The 18,877-nt window shown below is 51.9% G+C and overlaps 1 protein-coding gene across 7 annotated transcripts in view; it reads left to right on the top strand.

Moving 5' to 3' along the window:
* The first annotated feature begins 16,134 nt into the window (after nt 1-16,134).
* Nucleotides 16,135-18,877, top strand: part of LOC119862310 (myosin phosphatase Rho interacting protein) — a 170,926-nt gene continuing 168,183 nt past the window's right edge. For 2 of the 7 annotated variants that reach the window (XM_038418815.2, XM_043493434.1), the window contains exon 1: nt 16,196-17,385. In XM_038418815.2, the coding sequence (XP_038274743.1) occupies nt 17,266-17,385 (120 nt within the window). In that variant the 5' untranslated portion in view covers nt 16,196-17,265. Of the gene's footprint in view, nt 17,386-18,877 lie in introns of all 7 variants that reach the window. The other 5 variants (XM_038418824.2, XM_043493435.1, XM_043493433.1 and 2 more) reach the window with 4 other exon arrangements.

The raw sequence follows: 18,877 nt of genomic DNA, 5'->3' as shown, positions 1-18,877 counted from the left end.
GCTCTAGTTGAAACAGGATGCGGTCAGGGAATTCCTATGGTCTGTGTTATCCTGGAGGTCAGACTAGGTGATCACAATGGTCCCTTCTGGGGAACCTATGAATTTTAATTCAATTCCCTCTTTAATTCACACTGCTGCAGCCAGCCCTACCCCTGCTGACCAACCCAACTAAGACAGGCTAGTGCGCATCCGAGAAAGAAATCGTTTGCAATGCTCCGACCATCTCTCTCTGCCCCCAGTGCCCTTCCAGGTCTCTGTTCTTTACAATTGCAAGCGCTGTGGGCCAGGACGGTGTCTCATTCTGTGCTCCGCTTGGTTCCTTCCTCCCAGCACTCTGCATGGTAGGACATCCTGGAGTGTGTGGCTGAGAGTGCCACTCTGTGTGCATGCCCTCTGGGCACCTGGCCCTCTGCTGAGGCTATACGCGGGAGCTACCCAGTTTCTCCCTGGCCTGTACTGTGCCAAGTGGAGATGGTGTTGTGGAAAAGCTGCTGGAGGGACGTGACTCAGCATGTCTGGGCCTGGCTGAGAGTGTCCCAGACTAGTTACAAAAGCAGGGTTGTGCTGAGAGTGGGAGATGCAGCTGTCTGCTGGCCCTGGGAGGTGCGGTTGTCTGCTGCATTCAGGGAGAAAGAGCAGCTCTCTGCCAGCGGCCTCCTGTCCTACCGCCCTGGGCACTGGTTGTTCTTCGCTCTCACCAGCAGGTGGCACCATTGACCAAAGCAGCCTCTGTTTACACCCCTGGCCCGGCTGCAATGGAATAGGCAGACCTGGCCCTGAGGGCTGGATTCTCTTTCCTTAGGTATCAGGGCTTAGAGCCATGGGAGCCCAGGGCTGCAGCTTGCCCAATGCACTGATCTTTGCAGCTCTGTCAGAAGCTTGCTGTGCCCCAGCCTGCAGGCAGGAGCTCCAAGCCAGGCTTAGCCTGTGCAAACACATGGAAATGGAAAAGATTCTGCTTCCTTGGCCTTTCAGGGGAAAAGAACAAAATCCAAAGCAGTGAGGCCAGATTCAGCAGGCTCCTAGGGAGACACTTTGGAGTCATGAGCCCCATTGAGCAGGGAGCTTGCAGTGGGAAGGCTCAGTGGCTTTGGGCCTGAACATCTAGATTCCCCAAGCAGCAGCGGGTTCCTGGTGTGCCGGCCTCTCGGCTTTCCAGAATGGCCCACGCCCCTTGGATCAACAGGAAGGGAAGGTTCCTGGGGTGGCTGCCAGGTGACCTGGGTGGAGGAGGGGAGGGCTCTATCCACTGCTGGGCTATGGTACAACTGACCTACCTGCCACACTCCACCTGTGCTTCCTGCTCCTAGTCTGGCCAGCTGGGAGCCAGCAGCTGGAGCTGGGATACTCAGACTTATGCACGGTGGGAGAACAGATTCCCCCTTCACTCAGGTTTCAGAGTAGCAGCCGTGTTAGTCTGTATTCGCAAAAGGAAAAGGAGTACTTGTGGCACCTTAGTTAGTCTCTAAGGTGCCACAAGTACTCCTTTCCCCTTCACTCAGCCTTCCCTTTAAACCCTGATCTTCTCACTGGTTTGTGGCAGGTTTTGGCCAGAGCTCCCCTCTCAGCACAGAGACAGAAGGAAGATGCCTTCTCCATGAAGCTTGCAAAATCAGCTGTTGCCACGCCCATTTGCAGCAATGTATCCACCAGGCATGTGCCCACCTCTAAGTCCCTGCGGCCTGCAATGAACACGTCTGTGAGACTCCCTTGTCCTATTAAAGCTGCTCTTCTACCTGCTGGGTAGAGAGCTATGACTGGCTCTGCCAGGTGGGCACCAGCAAAGTGATTTGTACTGGCTCATCCAGAGGCTGGGAGCCCATCTATGCAGTGCACAAGATGGGGGTGCACCCACTCCTGGGTGTGCTCCAAATTGTACATGCGGAGACAGACGCAGACTTGAATCTGGCTGCAGGACTGGCCCTGTGTATCCCTTTCAGGGTATTCCCAGCGGGGTGTCACATAGGAGAAGCTGACTGAGGAGGCTGTGTGATGGTGCAGGTGTTGTCCAGTGCTGAGCTGGGGGTATCATCCTGCCAAGCTGAGCTCTGTGGAGTTTGGATCCAACACAAGGGCTGTAAACACGAAGCAGAGTAATGCAGCAGTGTGAGATAAACCCCGCGTATCAGATATGGGCCAACCTGGCAGTCCTGGCCAGCGATGGGCTGATTGGTGACAGTGGAGACGCAGCTTGGCCCTGTATTCGCTACTACTTGTGCCTCTCAAAGCCAGCCCCAAGCACTGGCTCCTGGCTCCCCCACGAGGGACTTCGGGGCCAGCCCTAGTGCGTTAGCTCCCAGTCGGCCGGACACTCCAGTGGCAGATGTTTCCTCGAATGACGCTCAGGTGCACAGCGGGGAGTAACACTTCCACAACACCCTGTGGGTGACAGGAGGGGAAGGAGTGGAGAAAGGCAGGAAGGAATCACAATGTGACCAGCCCCCAGCCAACTAAAATCTTTATGGGTGAAGTGGGGCCATTGAAAGCAGCTCTGTCTGCTGCTAACTAGGGGAAAGCTATTGGAAATAACACGCTGCTAGCTAGGTCTGCAAGGAGCTGGGCGGGGTCCTTACAGCCACTAATTAATTAGCATCCCAAACAGCACTGTGCCACCTCTGAACGAGACTGCAGCCTCCTCTCTGTTGGCAATGGCTTGTGATCCTAGCTGACCTGGCACCCTTCAGGCCCCAGACAAACACACAAGCCCTCTCTGTGCTCTGATCAGCTCCCCGCCAGGGCATTTCAGGTGGGAGACTCAAACACTGGCCCCAGCCAGGGTGCCATGGAGGGCTGAGAACCCTCTCCCAAAGGACCATGCTGTCTCTGCCGGCAGTGGGCTAGCAGTGATGCTGTTCTCATGGACTTTGATGGAATCATCTCCCTGTTTGGCTTCTGCTCTCCCTTTTTGCAATGTCCTCTGAGGATGCGTCTACACTGCAAAAAACAGTGAGCTGGAGTCTGGGGCAACAGACTGGGGCTTGTGGGGCTCATGCTCCAGCGCTGAAAAGAGCAGTGTAGACATTCCCACTCAGGTTCTGAACCCCGCTCCCCTCGCTGGGTTTCAGAGCCCGGGCTCCAGCCCAAGGGGGAACGTCTACACTGCTCTTTTAAGCACCATAGCGTGAGCCCAAGTCTGTAGTCCGGGGCTCTGAGACTCGCTGCCGCAGTGGTTTTTGTGCAGTGTAGACAAATCCTTAGAGGCTTTGGAGCAAAACATCCCTCCCTTTGGATTGGATGTTGCCCCGTCAGGCTGGACTCTGATAGGCCGTTGTGGGGAGATGTAAGAGACTCCAGCCTGGGCCAGCTAAGGCTCTAGCACCATGAGGATGGGGTTCCCACCAGGGCACCCCTTGGACTTCTGTCAGGAGTCTCCTCATCAGGAGATGATATATCAGGGTGCTCCCCTGGCATGCTAGCTCCGCCTCCTCCCTAGTCAGCTCCACTCACTTATTGGGCAGCACTGGTTCCCTGGGCCCCTGGTATAAGAGAGTGGAAAGCCCCCACATCCCATTGCAGTGCAGACTTCCCCTCGGGGGCTTCTGCCATGCTCTAGACCAACCTGGACTTCTGCATCCACCTAGCCCCTTGTCTTTTTGTGTTAGTGCCAGGGTGAACTCAGAACCCTTTAACGGAGCCTCCTCCCCAAACCTTTGGGGGTTCACGTAAAATAGAGATTGGACTCAGCCGGGCCTGACCCAGACCCAGCTCCACGCACCCAGCTGGTCTGGGATGTCCGAGACGTGGACCTATCTCTATCCAAAGTCTGAACGGATGGAGAGGAGTAAAACCAAAGGCACCCCGGTCCTGGCTGATCTCTCGCTGCATCCGCTCTCGTGCCCCAGGCTCAGACCTCGGCACCTGTCTATTCATGTCATATCCCTATGTTGGCCTTGCTTACCTGTGTCTCCTGCCTGCTTTGGAGTTGTCTTTCAAAGCCTGTGCTTAAGAGGCACTAGCAATGACCCGGGGGCGTCCCTGCTTCTCTGTTACCTCTTGACTTTAGCACTTTTGATCCTCTTCCCCAGCCGGTGAATGTAGCTGGGGTGGGGCCTCCCTGACGGTGCACTTCTCCCGCTCCCGGAGTGGGGAAGGATTTCATCCCCTGGCTCGGCAGAGCATTCCCTGACATTGGAGCCCTGATGCCTAATGCTCTGGAATTGGAGGTTGTTTACCTGGTGTTTTGGCTTTGGGTGGTTTGCTGAGTCATCTTGCCCGTTGTCGTGTTCTTGCCCGGCGTCATCAAATACCTGATGTTCTTCCATTACTGTAATTGCCCTAATTACAGAAAACTGTGCAGAACTAGGTATGGGCTGAAGAGACTCATCAGATTCCAGCTTGCTTTGTATGAACGTCTCTCCAAAACTGCCACCCCCTGCCCCAGCGGGTACATCAAACTAGGGAAAGGCTCCCCAGTGGTTGACCAAACTGTCCTGAGCTTCTGCCTATGTCTTGAAGCAAAGCCGGAGTGGAACGGCGGAGGCTTCACACCACACAGCAGGGCAGGGAATGGAGCCAACCGCTGTGTCCTTTAGCTCCAGAGGTAATATGGGGAGGCAGGATCTAACTGACCTTGCAGAGATTTGCCGAGGGTTAGTGTAACAGGGATTCCAGACCTTGGCTCTGTGCCTTAGCCGAATCCCAGAGCATCTGCCATCCTAGGCTGATGGCTGTGCAGGTCCAGTGACAAGGACCCGAAGCCCAATGGGCATCCCTCTTGTTTGCAAAAGAAAATTCAGCAGAGAGCCCTGGTGAAGCCCAGCTGAGATGGACACAATGCATGTTCCCCCACCTTCTGTCTGTCTCGGGGGTGTTTCCAGCAACAGCAGCCCCCTTGCATGTGGGTGCTATGGTAAATAAACAATTATGTGGCAATGGATCTTTCCTGATTATCTAGGGCCAAATCCCAGGCTCCTTGCTCAGCCCTTATCTGGGTGAAACTATTGATTTCCCTTGAGTACAGGCTGAGTTAGTTCCCTGGGATCTGCCCTGCCTCATGCCTGAGGAGTGACTCCAGCGGCAGATCCATGGTGCGGAGGGTCCTGTTGCTTGCTAGAAGGAAGCTCAGCATGGGCTAGAGCTAGCACTGCCAATGACCACCAGCTGCAGCAGGGCATCTCCCTGGGGCTTGGGGTGCTGCTCAACCCCGTTCAATGTCTCCTGTGGCTGGCATAAGGCCCAGGCAGTCCTGCGGCTGATTTCCTGCTCCACCCACTGTTGCCCCCTTCCCCGGGGAGCCAGGAGTCTGACGTGTGGCATCCAGCTTCTCCCAGGATGAGTCATCCCAGGCTGGGTCAGAGCTCCATCAGCAGCCCTAACTTCTCCCTAGCTGGAGTCACCCACTCCCAGCCCAGCCTCTGTGTGCAGCCAGCATCCCCCACACAGGGCTTACGTCGGGAGCCTATGAGACCTGGGTGTCAGGTGTGACCTCAGCCAGCATCCCCCCAACGGGGCTTGCAGTGGAAACCCTGTGTGCTAACACCCTGCTCAGCCCCCAGTCCCCTGTATGAGTGAGGCAGGGAGACTGGATGCCATTGGAAGCTTCCATTTCCCATACAGTGGCAGTGATCATGCCTAGAGGAGTTACAGCCAGGCGGGCCAGGGATTCCTCTTCCATTCCCAGATGTCACACCTCTCCGCAGGATGCTGTTACATCAACAAGCAGGAGTATTCAGGGGCTGGTGGGGGAGCGATTAGTTAAAAAAACCTCTGGTGACTCCAATCTGATGAAGTGAGCTGTAGCTCACGAAAGCTTATGCTCAAATAAATTTGTTAGTCTCTAAGGTGCCACAAGTACTCTTTTTCTTTTTGTGAATACAGACTAACACAGCTGCTACTCTGAATCCAATCTCTTGGCTGCTGACTCACCCCCCAGCTGCCCCTTGGTAACTCTCCATGCAGCTATGAGCTGTCAATGCATTACAACTAGAGTACCTGAGGGCAGTGTGAAATTAACTGAGTTTGCCCTTCAGATCATTAACCCAGAGAGTGCTGCACTTATTGCATACAGCACTTTGGGTTTAATGCTGCTTAAAAGATGCAGGTTTGGAACGTGCTTGGAGCTGAGCACAGGATATGCCTGGCTTGCCCCAGTGCCCTTGGCTAGAGGCCAGTGAAGCACCGCAAGTGCATATAACTTCAGTGTGTGTCTCCCACTCCGCCAGCCGTTCCTGCCCCATGTGGCTGAGCGAGCACCCTGGTGCTTTCAGCAGAGAGACAGTGACACAGCCATTGTTTCAGGGCGAGATTCTGCACTGGCCTACGCCCTGGCGGAGCCAGCGGTCTCTCCCGGGGTGTGGATCCATGCAGAATTCAGCCTGTGCTCTCTCAGCAATCCAGCTGAACAAGAAGGGCCGCTCCACAAACCTGTCGGGCTGCATTCAGCCCTGCCACTGAAACTGCCAGAGCCATCAGCTGTGCCCTGCCTCGGGCCCAGGCGGGGAGGCATGGGATAAAGTGGGAGCTCTCCCTCCTGACTGTGTCTCCTGGGGATGAGAGGGAGACCAGAGAGGTTACTGCCCAGACCCGTATCTGAGTCAAGAGCCCAGGATCTGCCCTCTGGAGAGACCCAGTCTTTTCTCATTCCAAGCTGCACGGCTGGGTTAGGGGCCAGGGATTGCACCTCCATCCCGGCCTGAAAGCCCCCCGCCCTCCCCGCATCCAGATGCCCATGCAAGACTTGTGTGCTTTGGACAAGGCTAGCTGGCCTATAGCAAATCATGGTCATTGGAATAATTCCCCCTCCCCAATAAATGTTTATGATCTAAACTAACTCTTCCTTTGTTCATGGAAAGACAGTCAAACCCCAGCCCTTTGCCACCCAGCTTCTAAGATACCTTGACTCCAATGCCAAATAGAAAGAGGGACTACTTTGCTTGGTGGAAGGATATTACTCTGAAACCTATGATAAGTGCAGTGTCTCGTAGGGAGAGGTGGGATGTGCTGTGCAGGGTTGCACCGTGGTTGGCCGTTCTCCTTAGTCCTACAGCCATTGGGGGGGTTCAGCTGAGGATGCCTAGCCCCAGAGTCCCTTAGCTGGCAAGTTCTCAATTTAAACTCCCTCTGCGACTGAGGGGAGGAAGCAGGCTTGGCACGCCCAGGCCTCTGGGTGTATTCCTCTTCCCTCCGGCCTTGTCTCCAACGAGTTACGCTGGATAAATACGTGTCCGTAATTACATGCAGAAAGCTATGCTGCGGCAACATTCAGGTGGTGCTGTTCTGAGACGCGATGGCAAACACAAAGGCTCCTAGGGCAGCACTGCCCAATTCTATGGCATTTGGTGATTTTTTTCTTAAAGCACCAGCTCCTGGACTCCTGTGATTATGAGAGAAACTCAACCGTCACTTTAAAAATAATTATGTTTCTAGCCCTCATGGTTGTGGAGAAAAACTTGAAAATAATAGTAAGAACACCTGGCTACTACCTAGCATCAGTAGAGCTCAAAGTGCTATACAAAAGGTGGGGTGTCATTACCCTCATTTTACAGATAGGGAAACTGAGGCTCAGCACAGTGATGTGACTTACCCACAGTCACCCAGCAAGCCAGTGGGAGAGCCAGGAACAGAACCCTGATCTCCTGAGTCCTACTCCAGTGCTCTATCCATAAGGCAAAGCTGCCTCTCATGTGACCTCCCTTCAAAAAAGGTGGAAACACCAGGAAGCAAATAAAAAGAACCCCACATTCATTATTTTAAAAAGCCAGTCACAATTGCAGGGGGCTACCCTGTTGCACTTATGCTCTTCCTGTTTCTCTTAGGGCCGGACTCCGGCACTCTTCCTTGGTCTGAATAGTGCCTTACTCCTCGCATAGTCTTTTTCATTCCAGTGGCACTATGTACAGCATAAATACTATTCAGAGCCAGGGCTTGTCTACACATGAAAATTAATCCAGGCTAAGGGAGGGCAGAATCTGGCCCTAAGCATACAACCTAATTTATGGCCTTTTGTCTCCTAGCCAGAGCCTTAAGGATTGTAGCCTTGATCACTTACATAGGGAGCTTCCACTTAGCCTTGACAAGGGTGTGTTAACTTTAAGTTAATTGGCAATCAAGGTAAAACAGTCTAGTGTAAACAGGTCCTTTAGGTTTTAAAGTACAGCCCCCCACAATCCCCAGGCTGTGCAACGCAGCGCAGCGGAGTTAAGCTCCTGGTAGGAACTCTTGCATTTTGTGATTTTTTATGACAACTGTGCCACCTTCCTGTTGAAGCAACAGCTGTTCTGGTATTTAATGCCTTTGTTTGTTTTTTGTGACTAGGCTGGCTCTTGCTTTCACCACCAGCGCATTTCATAGGCTCCAAAGGCCAAATTAATGAGGGGGGGGCTTCCAGGTGCGCTCACCTCATTGAGGTGGTGGAGGGGTGGCTGGGCATCTTTGCTGGAGACAGCTACCTGCCAAGCTCTGCTAACCGGTGACATTTGCTGCTGGTTAGAGGGTTAGAGCTTTACAATGGGGAAAGAGTGAAATGGGGTGCCTGAAATCCAAAGCCTGTTGCTAGGAGTAGGTGAGTCCTGTGGGGGCAAAGAGCAACACAATGTTCCCTTGAGAGCAAAATGTGTGTGCATGTTTCTGCTAGGAGAAGGAATCAGATGATCAGGTTATGGAGAATGGGGCCCCAAACACCGGCCCAGCTACTGTCATGCCGCTGTGAATCTGGAGTAACAGTGGAGCTCCACTGGCTTTACATCGGTGCCACTAAAAGCAGAATATGTCTCACAGCCTTTAGGGATTACTTTCCACCCAGCAACCTTGGCCTTTTCATGAGCCCGCAGCTCAGTCTGGATGCGTGGATCAGCCCCAAGAAGGAACACCAATCGTTTCACTGAGGAAGGCAGGAGGGAGAGATGGTGGAGAAGAGTCTGTGGCAGACAGCTAAGTAAAAACAACCTGGACAGTCTTAGCCTAGGATTGCCAGCAAGAGAAGGGGAGTGAGCAGCCCCTCCCCTAAGCACAGGGGATGTGGTGGAATGAAATCGCCAGAGAACACTGAATGCAGAATAATGGCCGCAAAGCCCATCACTAAGGAGGAGTGGAAAGTTTGTCCCTGGGGGAGTAAAGAAAGTGAGACATTGCTTGAGTGATCGCTTGGGGGGGGGGGGCCCAGGAAATCTCGATTGTAATGCAGCACAGGTCGGCTACTCCTCCCAACCCCACAAAAGTATCTGTTTGTGGCAAATAAGCCACGGCTGTTTGGATCTGGAGCTGGCTTGGTCTGGCCTAATCCAGATGGGCTAGTCAAACTGGGTGGTGGTGGGGGGCTAGGCTGTGGGGCGGCCCTATGGCACCCACCAAGAAGATAGGGAAACGGCAGCCTTTGCCATCAAGATCTCTCCCCCTTTTACCCACATGGGGAACTGCTGACTGTACAGCAACTGTATCGCTGACAGGATAGCAGTACCTTGCTCTGCAGTGGACGTAGAGAGAATGTCAAGGCTCTGTGTCACATCTGAGACCTTGCTGCCCTCCTAAGGGAATATGGCACAATCTGGAACTTTCACTGGTCTCCCCAGGCAGAAGTGTGGGCAGGGAGCCAGGAACACTTGACTTTTAATCCCAGTGCTGCCGCTGATGTGCTGTGTGATGCTGCCCTGCTTTGCGCCTCGGTTTCCCTAGCTGTGAAATGGGGCTGAAGACACTGAACTGTGGTGTTGTGCTGAGGGGAGGAACTAGATAATGGGGTTGGGGGGGATTCACCCATGTTTTATACCATCATAAACATGGCAGGGGGACCCTAATGTTAATATTGCCCTGGAGCTGAGGTACTAGCAGGTGTTCGCAGCTCACCATCAGCTGGACAGGCTGATGGGGAGCAGCAGAGACTGGAGGAGTTGTGAGCAGGGATCTTAAGATATACAGTAACTGAGTGCATCACCCAGCAGCTGCTGGTCTGGGTGTGTGTAAGGGGTGAGGGGAGCTGCTGCGCCCCATTATAAACCAAAGCTACCCCCCCTTCCCTGTGGCAGGAACCACACCTGCCCCGCCGTGCCGTGAACTCCCTGTTTATAAAGGGCTGCGGAATCAGATGTCCCTATGGAAAGGCTTGGTGTCTGTGGGGGGCTCAGGGGTTTCTGAGTCTGACATCCCCAGATCAGAGCCCGCAGCCCCAAAGGAGGAAGCAGCGGGCAGCGTCCAGCTCGTTTGCTGCTTGGAAGCCTCTGATTCAGAGCCCTGTCACTGGCCCCTGCGATGGGCTGCTGTGTGTCACTGACTCGCAGTGCCGGAGAGCAGAGATGCCCAGGTCGCGTTCCAGAGCTGCCAGGAGGAGACGGGCAGGTGCAGGTGAGGGGAGCTGGCCCGGTTCTGTGAAAGGGCCCTTAGGGCAGGAGTGATGTGCTCCTGCAGCAGTAGGATATCTGGACTGGGTGGGCCAGACCTGACTGAGCCACCTGCTTCACGGCTGCAAGGCCTGTCACTGCAAGGGAGTGAGTAGCGCTCCAGAGTCAAAGGAAGTCATTTTGTTTGTCCCTTAGGGAGCATGAGCAAACCACCTCTGCAGAAATCCCAGCTCTTGCTGCAGGCGTGTAGATTGGGGAACGTGCCGGGGCTCCCCCGCCCGGTGCCAGGCGTGGGGGGCGGGAACGTGCCGGGGCTCCCCCGCCCGGTGCCAGGCGTGGGGGGCGGGAACGTGCCGGGGCTCCCCTGCCTAGTGCCAGGCGTGCGGGGCAGGAACGTGCCGGGGCTCCCTGCCCCTTGGTATCTGGGCTCTGGCTCCGGATGGGCTCACCCCATGGAACATTCCTTACTTCCTGCACCCAGGTAGCAGCAGCAGCCACCTTTGCCTTTTCTCCTGACCAACTCCTGACTTTGGCTTATGGCTCCAGAGCCTGCAGCTCAGCGTGTCCAACGCTGGCCGGCCTGCCCTGCCTGTCTGCTCACCCAGACAGGGATCTGCTCAAGGGCCAGCATCCCCCACATTACCCATTACAGCCCAGACCATTCAGTGAATAAAAGGCAGGAGGCTTGCGAAACCCTGTGACTTGGTAATAGCCTCATCCAAACACAAGGGCGGCATGTGCCCGGCTGCTCAGCTGATCAGCAGAACACTTTTCAAGAGATACCATACTCCCGTGAGTCAGGATGCCTGGGTTCTAGCCCGAGCTCTGTGGGCAAGTGGGGTGCACAGTGGTGTAGCAGTGTGAGTGGGTGCCAGGATTCCTAAGTTCTCCTGCTGGCTGTGCCACTGACTTGCTGTGGGATCTTGGGCAAGTCCCTTCTCCTTTCCCTGTCTCAGTTTCCCCTGTAACATGGGGCAAGGAGCGTTGTGGAGGTTGTGTTGATCCACAGGGCAGTCTCTCCCAGGGAGGAGGAGCACATTAGCCACAGAGCCGTCAGTTGTCTGTATGGAAAGATTCCTGTCTGCTCCAGCATTTAGAGAGATACTCGCACCCAGTGGGGAGTCTTAGGCTCTGCCATGGGCCCCCAATGTGTCTAAGGTTTCAGAGTAGCAGCCGTGTTAGTCTGTATTCGCAAAAAGAAAAGGAGTACTTGTGGCACCTTAGAGACTAACAAATTTATTAGAGCATAAGCTTTCGTGAGCTACAGCTCACTTCATCGGATGCATTTGGTGGAAAAAACAGAGGAGAGATTGATATACACACACACACAGAGAACATGAAACAATGGGTTTATCATAAACACTGTAAGGAGAGTGATCACTTAAGATAAGCCATCACCAACAGCAGGGGGGGGGAAAGGAGGAAAACCTTTCATGGTGACAAGCAGGTAGAGATCCTGGGATGAAAGCTGCCAATTGTCATGGAACCTGGGACATTCCAACAGGCTGCTTCCCCTAATGCCCCAGTCAGTGCATTTCCCAGAACACTGTTCTTTCGGGTCCTGTCTCTTGCATTCACCCCTCAACTCCAGTGGGAGTCTGGCTCAGGTAAGACAGACTCAGGAGGGGCAGCAGCATGTGCCCCTTTGCAGGCCTACTTTTCTTCAATAAAGAGATTTGCTTTGAATCTATGAGCTTGATGTTCATTTTTCAAGCGGGGGCTGCATCCGTGAGGTGCTCAGACAGGCTTTGCTGGGGTAAAACTCCTCTCCTGGGAACAAACAGCAATCACAGAACTATTTATTTATTAGCAGGAGGACAACTTGGAAATGGATCGGCTAATCTGGCAAGATCTGGGCCCTACATCAAAGAGGACAGCAGGGCTGGATGACTGGAAGCCAAGTGAGAGGTGTGGGGTGGAGAGATGCTGTGGCTGAGCCGTAGGATTTAGGGCTCAGATCCTCCCAGGCAATTAGGGGCTATATACCTTAGAGGATGTGGGCCTGTCTGTCCAGTTTGGGATCTTTTCAGTTCTTTCCTCTAGCAGTTGATAGGCAGCACCTAGGAAGAGAGCACCTCACCTGCCCATCAGCTTGTGAGCTTTTGTTATGAATGAAACAAAATAGATCCACAAGCCTGCACTGCTCGGCTGCTCCTGCTGTTTCCGATTCATTTCCCTTTCAAAACTGACTCAACTTCTTTGAGCTATTTTTAATTCAAGGAAACCAATTCTTTACCAGGCAGAATAAACCAATGAAGGAACACGCAGATTCTCCTAATAGCAGGGCCCTATGGGATAGACAGCTGGCTGCTGAGAGATAGGGCATGTTTCCTCTCTTTGGACATGTGACAGGACCTGAACACCTGAGAAGAGTTTCTCTTCATCGTTCAGGGCCGTAAATCCAATCTATAAGGTTAGAGGTCAAATCTGAGTTTTGCCAGTATTTTATGGGATCAGCTGAATGGCTAGACTAAGCTTCTCTGAGCTGCCTAAGGGTTTAAGCATCCAGCTCATTTTAAAATTAATGGTATCCAAATCCCCTATCTCTGCTCTAATAAAGCAGGAGGTGTTTGCATGTGACTATTCAAAGGAGCAAGGGATATTTCTGGGTCTTGTCATTTCCTATTGTGTTAGTGGTGCCACATCCAGATTGGTGCCTCTAAGGGTATGTCTACACTGCGAAGTTGTCGACAAAACTTTTGTCTTTCACGGGTACTTAAAAAAGCCTCCCCGTGAAAGACAAAAATTTTGCCTACGCAAGTGGCAGCGTGAATGTGGCTTTGTCGGCAGGAGTGCTCTCGCGGGGCTGGAAGTGTTTTGTCAGCAAAAGAGTGTTTACACACGCTGACTTTTAGGGGCAAGGCTGTGTCTACAGGGCTGTGTTGACACAGCCTTGTCGCTAAAAGCTGCGTGGTGTAGACAAGCCCTAAGATTCTCCATATAAATAGCGATAGCCCAAGGAAATGACAATAATCATATGTTGAATTTGTCCATTGCAGACAACAGGCTAGTGCATCCTGCTCCACTTCTCCAGGGCGATAGCGGACCAATGAGGGCTGTCCCATCACCACAGCTCTGATTTCCAAGAAGGACCTTCTGGAGATGATACCATTGCTTCTCGTGGTGGGGAAGTGTTGACCACCACGCAGATCCCTAACCTGGATGAACTTGCACAGTTTAGTCAGTTGGCTCCTGTGCCTTAGACAGTCATTTAATGTACCTTTCCCTTTTGCTGAACTAATCAGTCAATGACTACCTCCATTGATCTGGGCGGGGCTGGGGTGGGCACACCACAGAACTTGTGTGAAGGAGAAGATGAATGTTTGGGCTTGAAAAAATCACCTCTTTAAAAGCCTTATCCCACTGAGGGGAGCACATGTCCCAGTTGCCTGGGATCCATGGCATCTGGGTTCTATTCATGGCTTTGCCACCAACCCTGTTGTGGGACCCTGGGCAAGTCTCTTCACCTTTCTGTTTAGATTGACAGCTCTTCAGGGTAGGGACTGCTTCTCCCACTGTGTTTGTATAGCGCCTAAAACAAAGGGGGCCCTGATCTCAGGTGGGGCTTTTAACTGCTAATGTAATATAAATAATAACCCTGTGGTTTTTCAGGGTGGGGGGGCCTCAATAACCCAATCTTTATATTCATTATTACGTCAACTGTAGATTTATGGTACCCCCTGTAGATTATATTTACTCTGAAGATACAGTTGGTGCTTTCCACAGGGTAAAAATGTGCTGAACAAACAAAAAGATTTTCTCCCCCAAGGAGTTTATAGCCTAAGTCCAGAGGGGTTATAATACAATATGGAAAAAACACAGGGTGGGTGTGGTCTTTAAAGGTGGAATGTTTCTGTATTTTTCTGGTTGTTTCCTTTTTGGACTCTACAATACGTACTGTGGCCCATGGCACCTAAATATCTGTTCTAATTAATAAGCCAAATGGGTGTGCACATCGGTGTACTGCAAACAGTCAGAATACTATCAAGTTGGTAGAAACACCCTCACCTTTGTAAAGAACAGAATTCAAGAGAGACTAAATAGCAGTGTAACAAAGCATAGACTGAGGGAATGACTCAGGTGCATGAACATTATATTAATGTTTAGTATTGCAAAGTACAAGATAACTTCTTGTGGACTGAATCTGTTGTGTTCACATACATCTTCCTAATAATTTTACCTAGCTGTTATGTGGCACTTTTCATCAGGAGTGGGCAAAACTCTTCACAAAGGAGGGCAGTAGCATTATCCACATTTTACAAATGGGCAAACTGAGATGCAGAGAGAGAACGGCCCAAATCCTCAAAGGTATCAGGGCTCCTAACTTCCACTGATTTCAATGGTTTACTTGACAATGTGGGCCAAAATGACTTGTTCAAGGTCACCTAACAAGCCAGTAGCAAAATTGGGAACAGAACCGAGCTCTCCTAAGGTCCAGTCCAATACTCTATCCATTAGGCTATACCACCTTCCTAAGTAGGTGATTTTGTTATTTTGTACTGTGGTTCCTGTCGGTATATCTGCAAACACAGTCTTTTGGCCCCAGTATAAATCTGCGGCAGGAACCCTGTAGATTTCATCTCTGTTTTTAAAAGCAGGGTCTTCTGTCTCTGTCAGGCATGCCCGGAGGTTCTCTGGCTCACGCGCAGCTCCTGATCATCAGACTCACGGAACAATTTTATTTCTACATTATTATTGCTTAACCCTGCATATTTTTTTCTCTTACCAAAGCACGTTTTGATCTGTACTGTACGATGCCATCTTGTAGCCATTCTGCAGTGATCCGGTGCAGCTCATGGTGGACTCTGGAGTTTGTGCAGGGAAGTACCAAACAGAACACAAGGCCCTTTTCTGCATTCATTGCGCAGCCTCCTCTCCCCCTAACACCAGGGCTGGATCTGGCTGTAATTTTCTGTGATGAAACCTGGATCCATTTCCTATTTTTGAAGTAGGGGAACTATTAAAAATGGTTCCCAGCTGTGATGTTATAGAGTGGACAATAAAACCAGTCCAAACAGTAATAAATGATGGTACTTGAAATGTGAATACCACATTTCATTCCTAAGTGCTTTGCAGACAATAGGCCTGACCCTGCAACTTCCCAGCCTTTCCTCCCATGATTATTCTCATTGACTGGAACAGGAATTAGGGGTGTAGGATTGGGCCCCAAAGACCACTGACATGCAGCCACCTCTGGGGTGGAGAGCAGGGCAGCTGCTAAGTAACAAGTTTCACAAAACTCAGTGGGTGGGGACGAGGGGTAATTCTGGCCAAGGACCCTGGGACAAACCCATCATGTTATTATATAAAGATTCCCCGCAGCTGCTGGAGTTTTTGGCCTGGGGGTTTAAGCAGGTTGCAGCCAGGAACTAATGGTCATTATCCAGGCATCCCATAAGGATGTGGGGCCAGGAAAGCTGTAACCGGCTGCAACTTCAACCTTTGCAAACAACGAATGATGATAATAAATCCCGCCTCTCTGCGAACGCACTTTGCAAGGAGGTGAGCGGCCTGCACCGGGGGGGGGGGAGGTGGGAAACACAACCCAGAGCAGGCACCTATTGCAAACCAATCCCAATCCAGGCAGCTCAGGCGAAACCCTCCAGCTCCTTCCGGGAAGGGGATGTGCCCACATGGAAACAGTTGCAACCAGACCGGCTGGAGGATGCAACTCCAGGCATCTTCCCCCGGCAGAGTCCCGCAGCGCCAGCTGTCAGGGCTCCCAGTTGGCTGCACGCGTCCACCAAGCCTAGACGCCCTGCTCCCTACCCCCTTCCGCTCGCCCCATAAGTGCCCACCCTCTTTTTCCCTGCCTCTGATTGGCCAGAGGTTTCTTTTGTTAGCAGCTAAGAGAGCCTGCTATTGGCTAGGGAGCAATGTCCGTCCGATCCTGGAGTAGCCCCCTCCCCTTTCCCCAGCCCCCTCTCTTGGCCTGGACCCTGGGAGCGCGAGAGGGTTTGGGGTGGGTGGTTTTTGTGTGTGTGTGTGTGTGCGCAACCATTTGCCTCTTGCACTGGGCGCAGGGAGCGGCGGTGGGTGCGTGCGTGCAGGGGGGGCCGGCTGCCTGGCCCCCAGCGAATGCAATAAACAATAATCATCATTACAAGGGGCAGAGAGAGGCGTTTCCCTCGGAGCATGCATCCATGGGCGGACTGAGGCCGGGAGGCGGCGGCGGGGTCGGTGTTGCAAGAAGACCCCTTGGCAGCAGATGGGATTTGTGCCTTATTTGAGGATCTCCTGGGCAGTCCCTGTCCCCAGGTGTGCTGCTGTCGGGGGGGGGGGGGAGAGGAAGTTGCATTGATTATTTTTGCTGCTGCTTCGCTTTCCCGGATTCCCACACACCGAGGCGGTTTTTAAATCTGGATGATTATGCATGGAAAATCGCCCCCTCCCTCTAAGGAACCAACCCGTGCGGGCAGCCGGCTCCCCCTGAGCCTGCCTGCAATTGTGCCTTAACTTGTGCGTGTGTGGGGGGAAGGGAACTGAGCTGTTTTTCTTGCGTTTGATTCCCCCCCCCCCGCTCTTTGGAGGGGAATCAGTGATCATCTGGGATTTCCACCTCCAGCGAGTCAATCCTGCCCCGACTCCTGGATTTGCTCATTGCATGGGGAGAAGCGGCGAGCTGGTGAAGAACTCCGGGGCTTGGTTTTTAGTATTATTTGGGGGCGGGGGGCGCGGCGGCAGTGGCTTTGCTTCCCAGCCCGGCTTGTGTGTGCGCCTTCTACACCGCCCTTCTCCCGCTCCCTGCCTCTGGACATTGGGATGTTACCCGCTGAGGTCCAGGCGACGCTGACACTTCGCTCCGGGGGCTCGTGATCCTGGAAGCCGCTTGAGAATATTGCTGCACAACTCACCTTGAAGGGATTGTCAATTACCGCCCCTTCCCCCCCCCCGCCCGCCCGCCCTTTAAAGACCAGGAGCCTGGGATCTTAGTTTTGTTTCGTTACTAAACAAAAGTGAGGACAACCGCTTGGGATTGCAGGGCCACAAAACCATGTCTGCTAAAGAGAACCCCTGCAGGAAATTTCAAGCCAACATTTTTAATAAAAGCAAATGTCAAAATTGCTTTAAACCTCGGGAATCCCATTTGCTCAATGATGAAGATTTAAACCAGGTGAGTCTCCTTCCGGGTTTTATTCCCCCTCCTCCTCTAAATTCCCCTTGGGTTTTCAAGTGAACTGTTTTCATAACTGCGCTTGGGTCAACAATGTATCTTAAATGGGCCAATCCGGCTTTCACGTGGACTTAATCGGTGTCGCTTTAAGTGAGAGGAAATGGAATTTTTAAAAATATTCCCCCATTTTCATGGCTCCATTAGGTCCCGTTACACACACGATTATTTGTTTTAGAGTAGCAGCCGTGTTAGTCTGTATTCTCAAAAAGAAAAGGAGTACTTGTGGCACCTTAGAGACTAACAAATTTATTAGAGCATAAGCTTTCGTGAGCTACAGCTCACTTCATCGGATGAAGTGAGCTGTAGCTCACGAAAGCTTATGCTCTAATAAATTTGTTAGTCTCTAAGGTGCCACAAGTACTCCTTTTCTTTTTGATTATTTGTTTTGTGATTTGTTTTAAACCGCTCTCGTTTTGTTTAGACCCGAGTGGGAATATTGAAAGGCGAGAATTTGGGGGTGTGTGTGTGTGTGTGTGTGTGTGTGTGTGTGTGTGTGTGTGTGTGTGTGTGTGGGTGTGTTGGAAGAGGAGGACTTGCAGTTTTAAAAGGAAAAATTGAAGATCGCAGGGAAAAATAATTTGGATTTTAAAGCCTTTCTTGTAAAGTAGGGCATGGCTTTCCCTTTGCATAGCTGTAGGGGTTCCCTAAAGGGAAGGAATCTTAACATGTAAAATACAGAGGTTTCAAAGGCAAGTTCTACCAAATCAAAGTCACTCCAGGCGCCTAGGAGAACTGCTTTTCTTCAGTAAAACCTTTGTAAACTGATGGGCGGGGTCCGTACTGCACGCCTGTCTGCTCTGGAAGTTTTACATTTCAGTTTTCTAGGAGGTGTCTTTCCTTGCATGCCTTTCATCTGCATATTCCCGCACGATCGCTTGGAGTTAGTAGAAACGCGTCTTAAAAAAAATGCATCCAGCGCAGTTGATCAGCCCTGAATGGTGTGTGTGTTTTCGCGGGGCTGGGGGGTGGGGAGGAATAGGAGCAGTGATAATCTAGCAGCATTCCCTTATATCTCCCTCCCACTGCACTACTTCTGACATCTAGGCTTGCAATCCTATTATGGAAATGAGATCAGACGTATTGCTGGCCGAGATAATGAAATCTGAAGGCTAATATGGAAAAAATGTAACTAGAAAAACGCGTGTGTGTGTGTGTGTGTGTGTGTATATATATATATATATATATATATAGTGTGTGTGGGGGGGTGTAATTGACAGACAGTGCTTGGGCAAAGGGAAGCATCCTAAAGTTTGCCCCCCTCCCAGCCCTTCTCTGTTTCCACAGCTTAGCAATGTGATTCATGGGGATTTGTGACTCAGAAATGCCTGATGGCTTTGTTACTTTCGAGAAAACTCTGTGTGTGTGTGTGTGTTGTCCAGCCAGGCCACTATTTACGTGGAGAGCTTGACTTTAACCTGCCTCACACAAGCCC

Source organism: Dermochelys coriacea, chromosome 10, assembly GCF_009764565.3.
Source record: "Dermochelys coriacea isolate rDerCor1 chromosome 10, rDerCor1.pri.v4, whole genome shotgun sequence".
Lineage (NCBI taxonomy): Eukaryota > Metazoa > Chordata > Testudines > Dermochelyidae > Dermochelys > Dermochelys coriacea.
The sequence above is the reverse complement of the archived record's forward strand: the minus strand, read 5'-3'. Positions and strand labels throughout refer to the sequence as shown.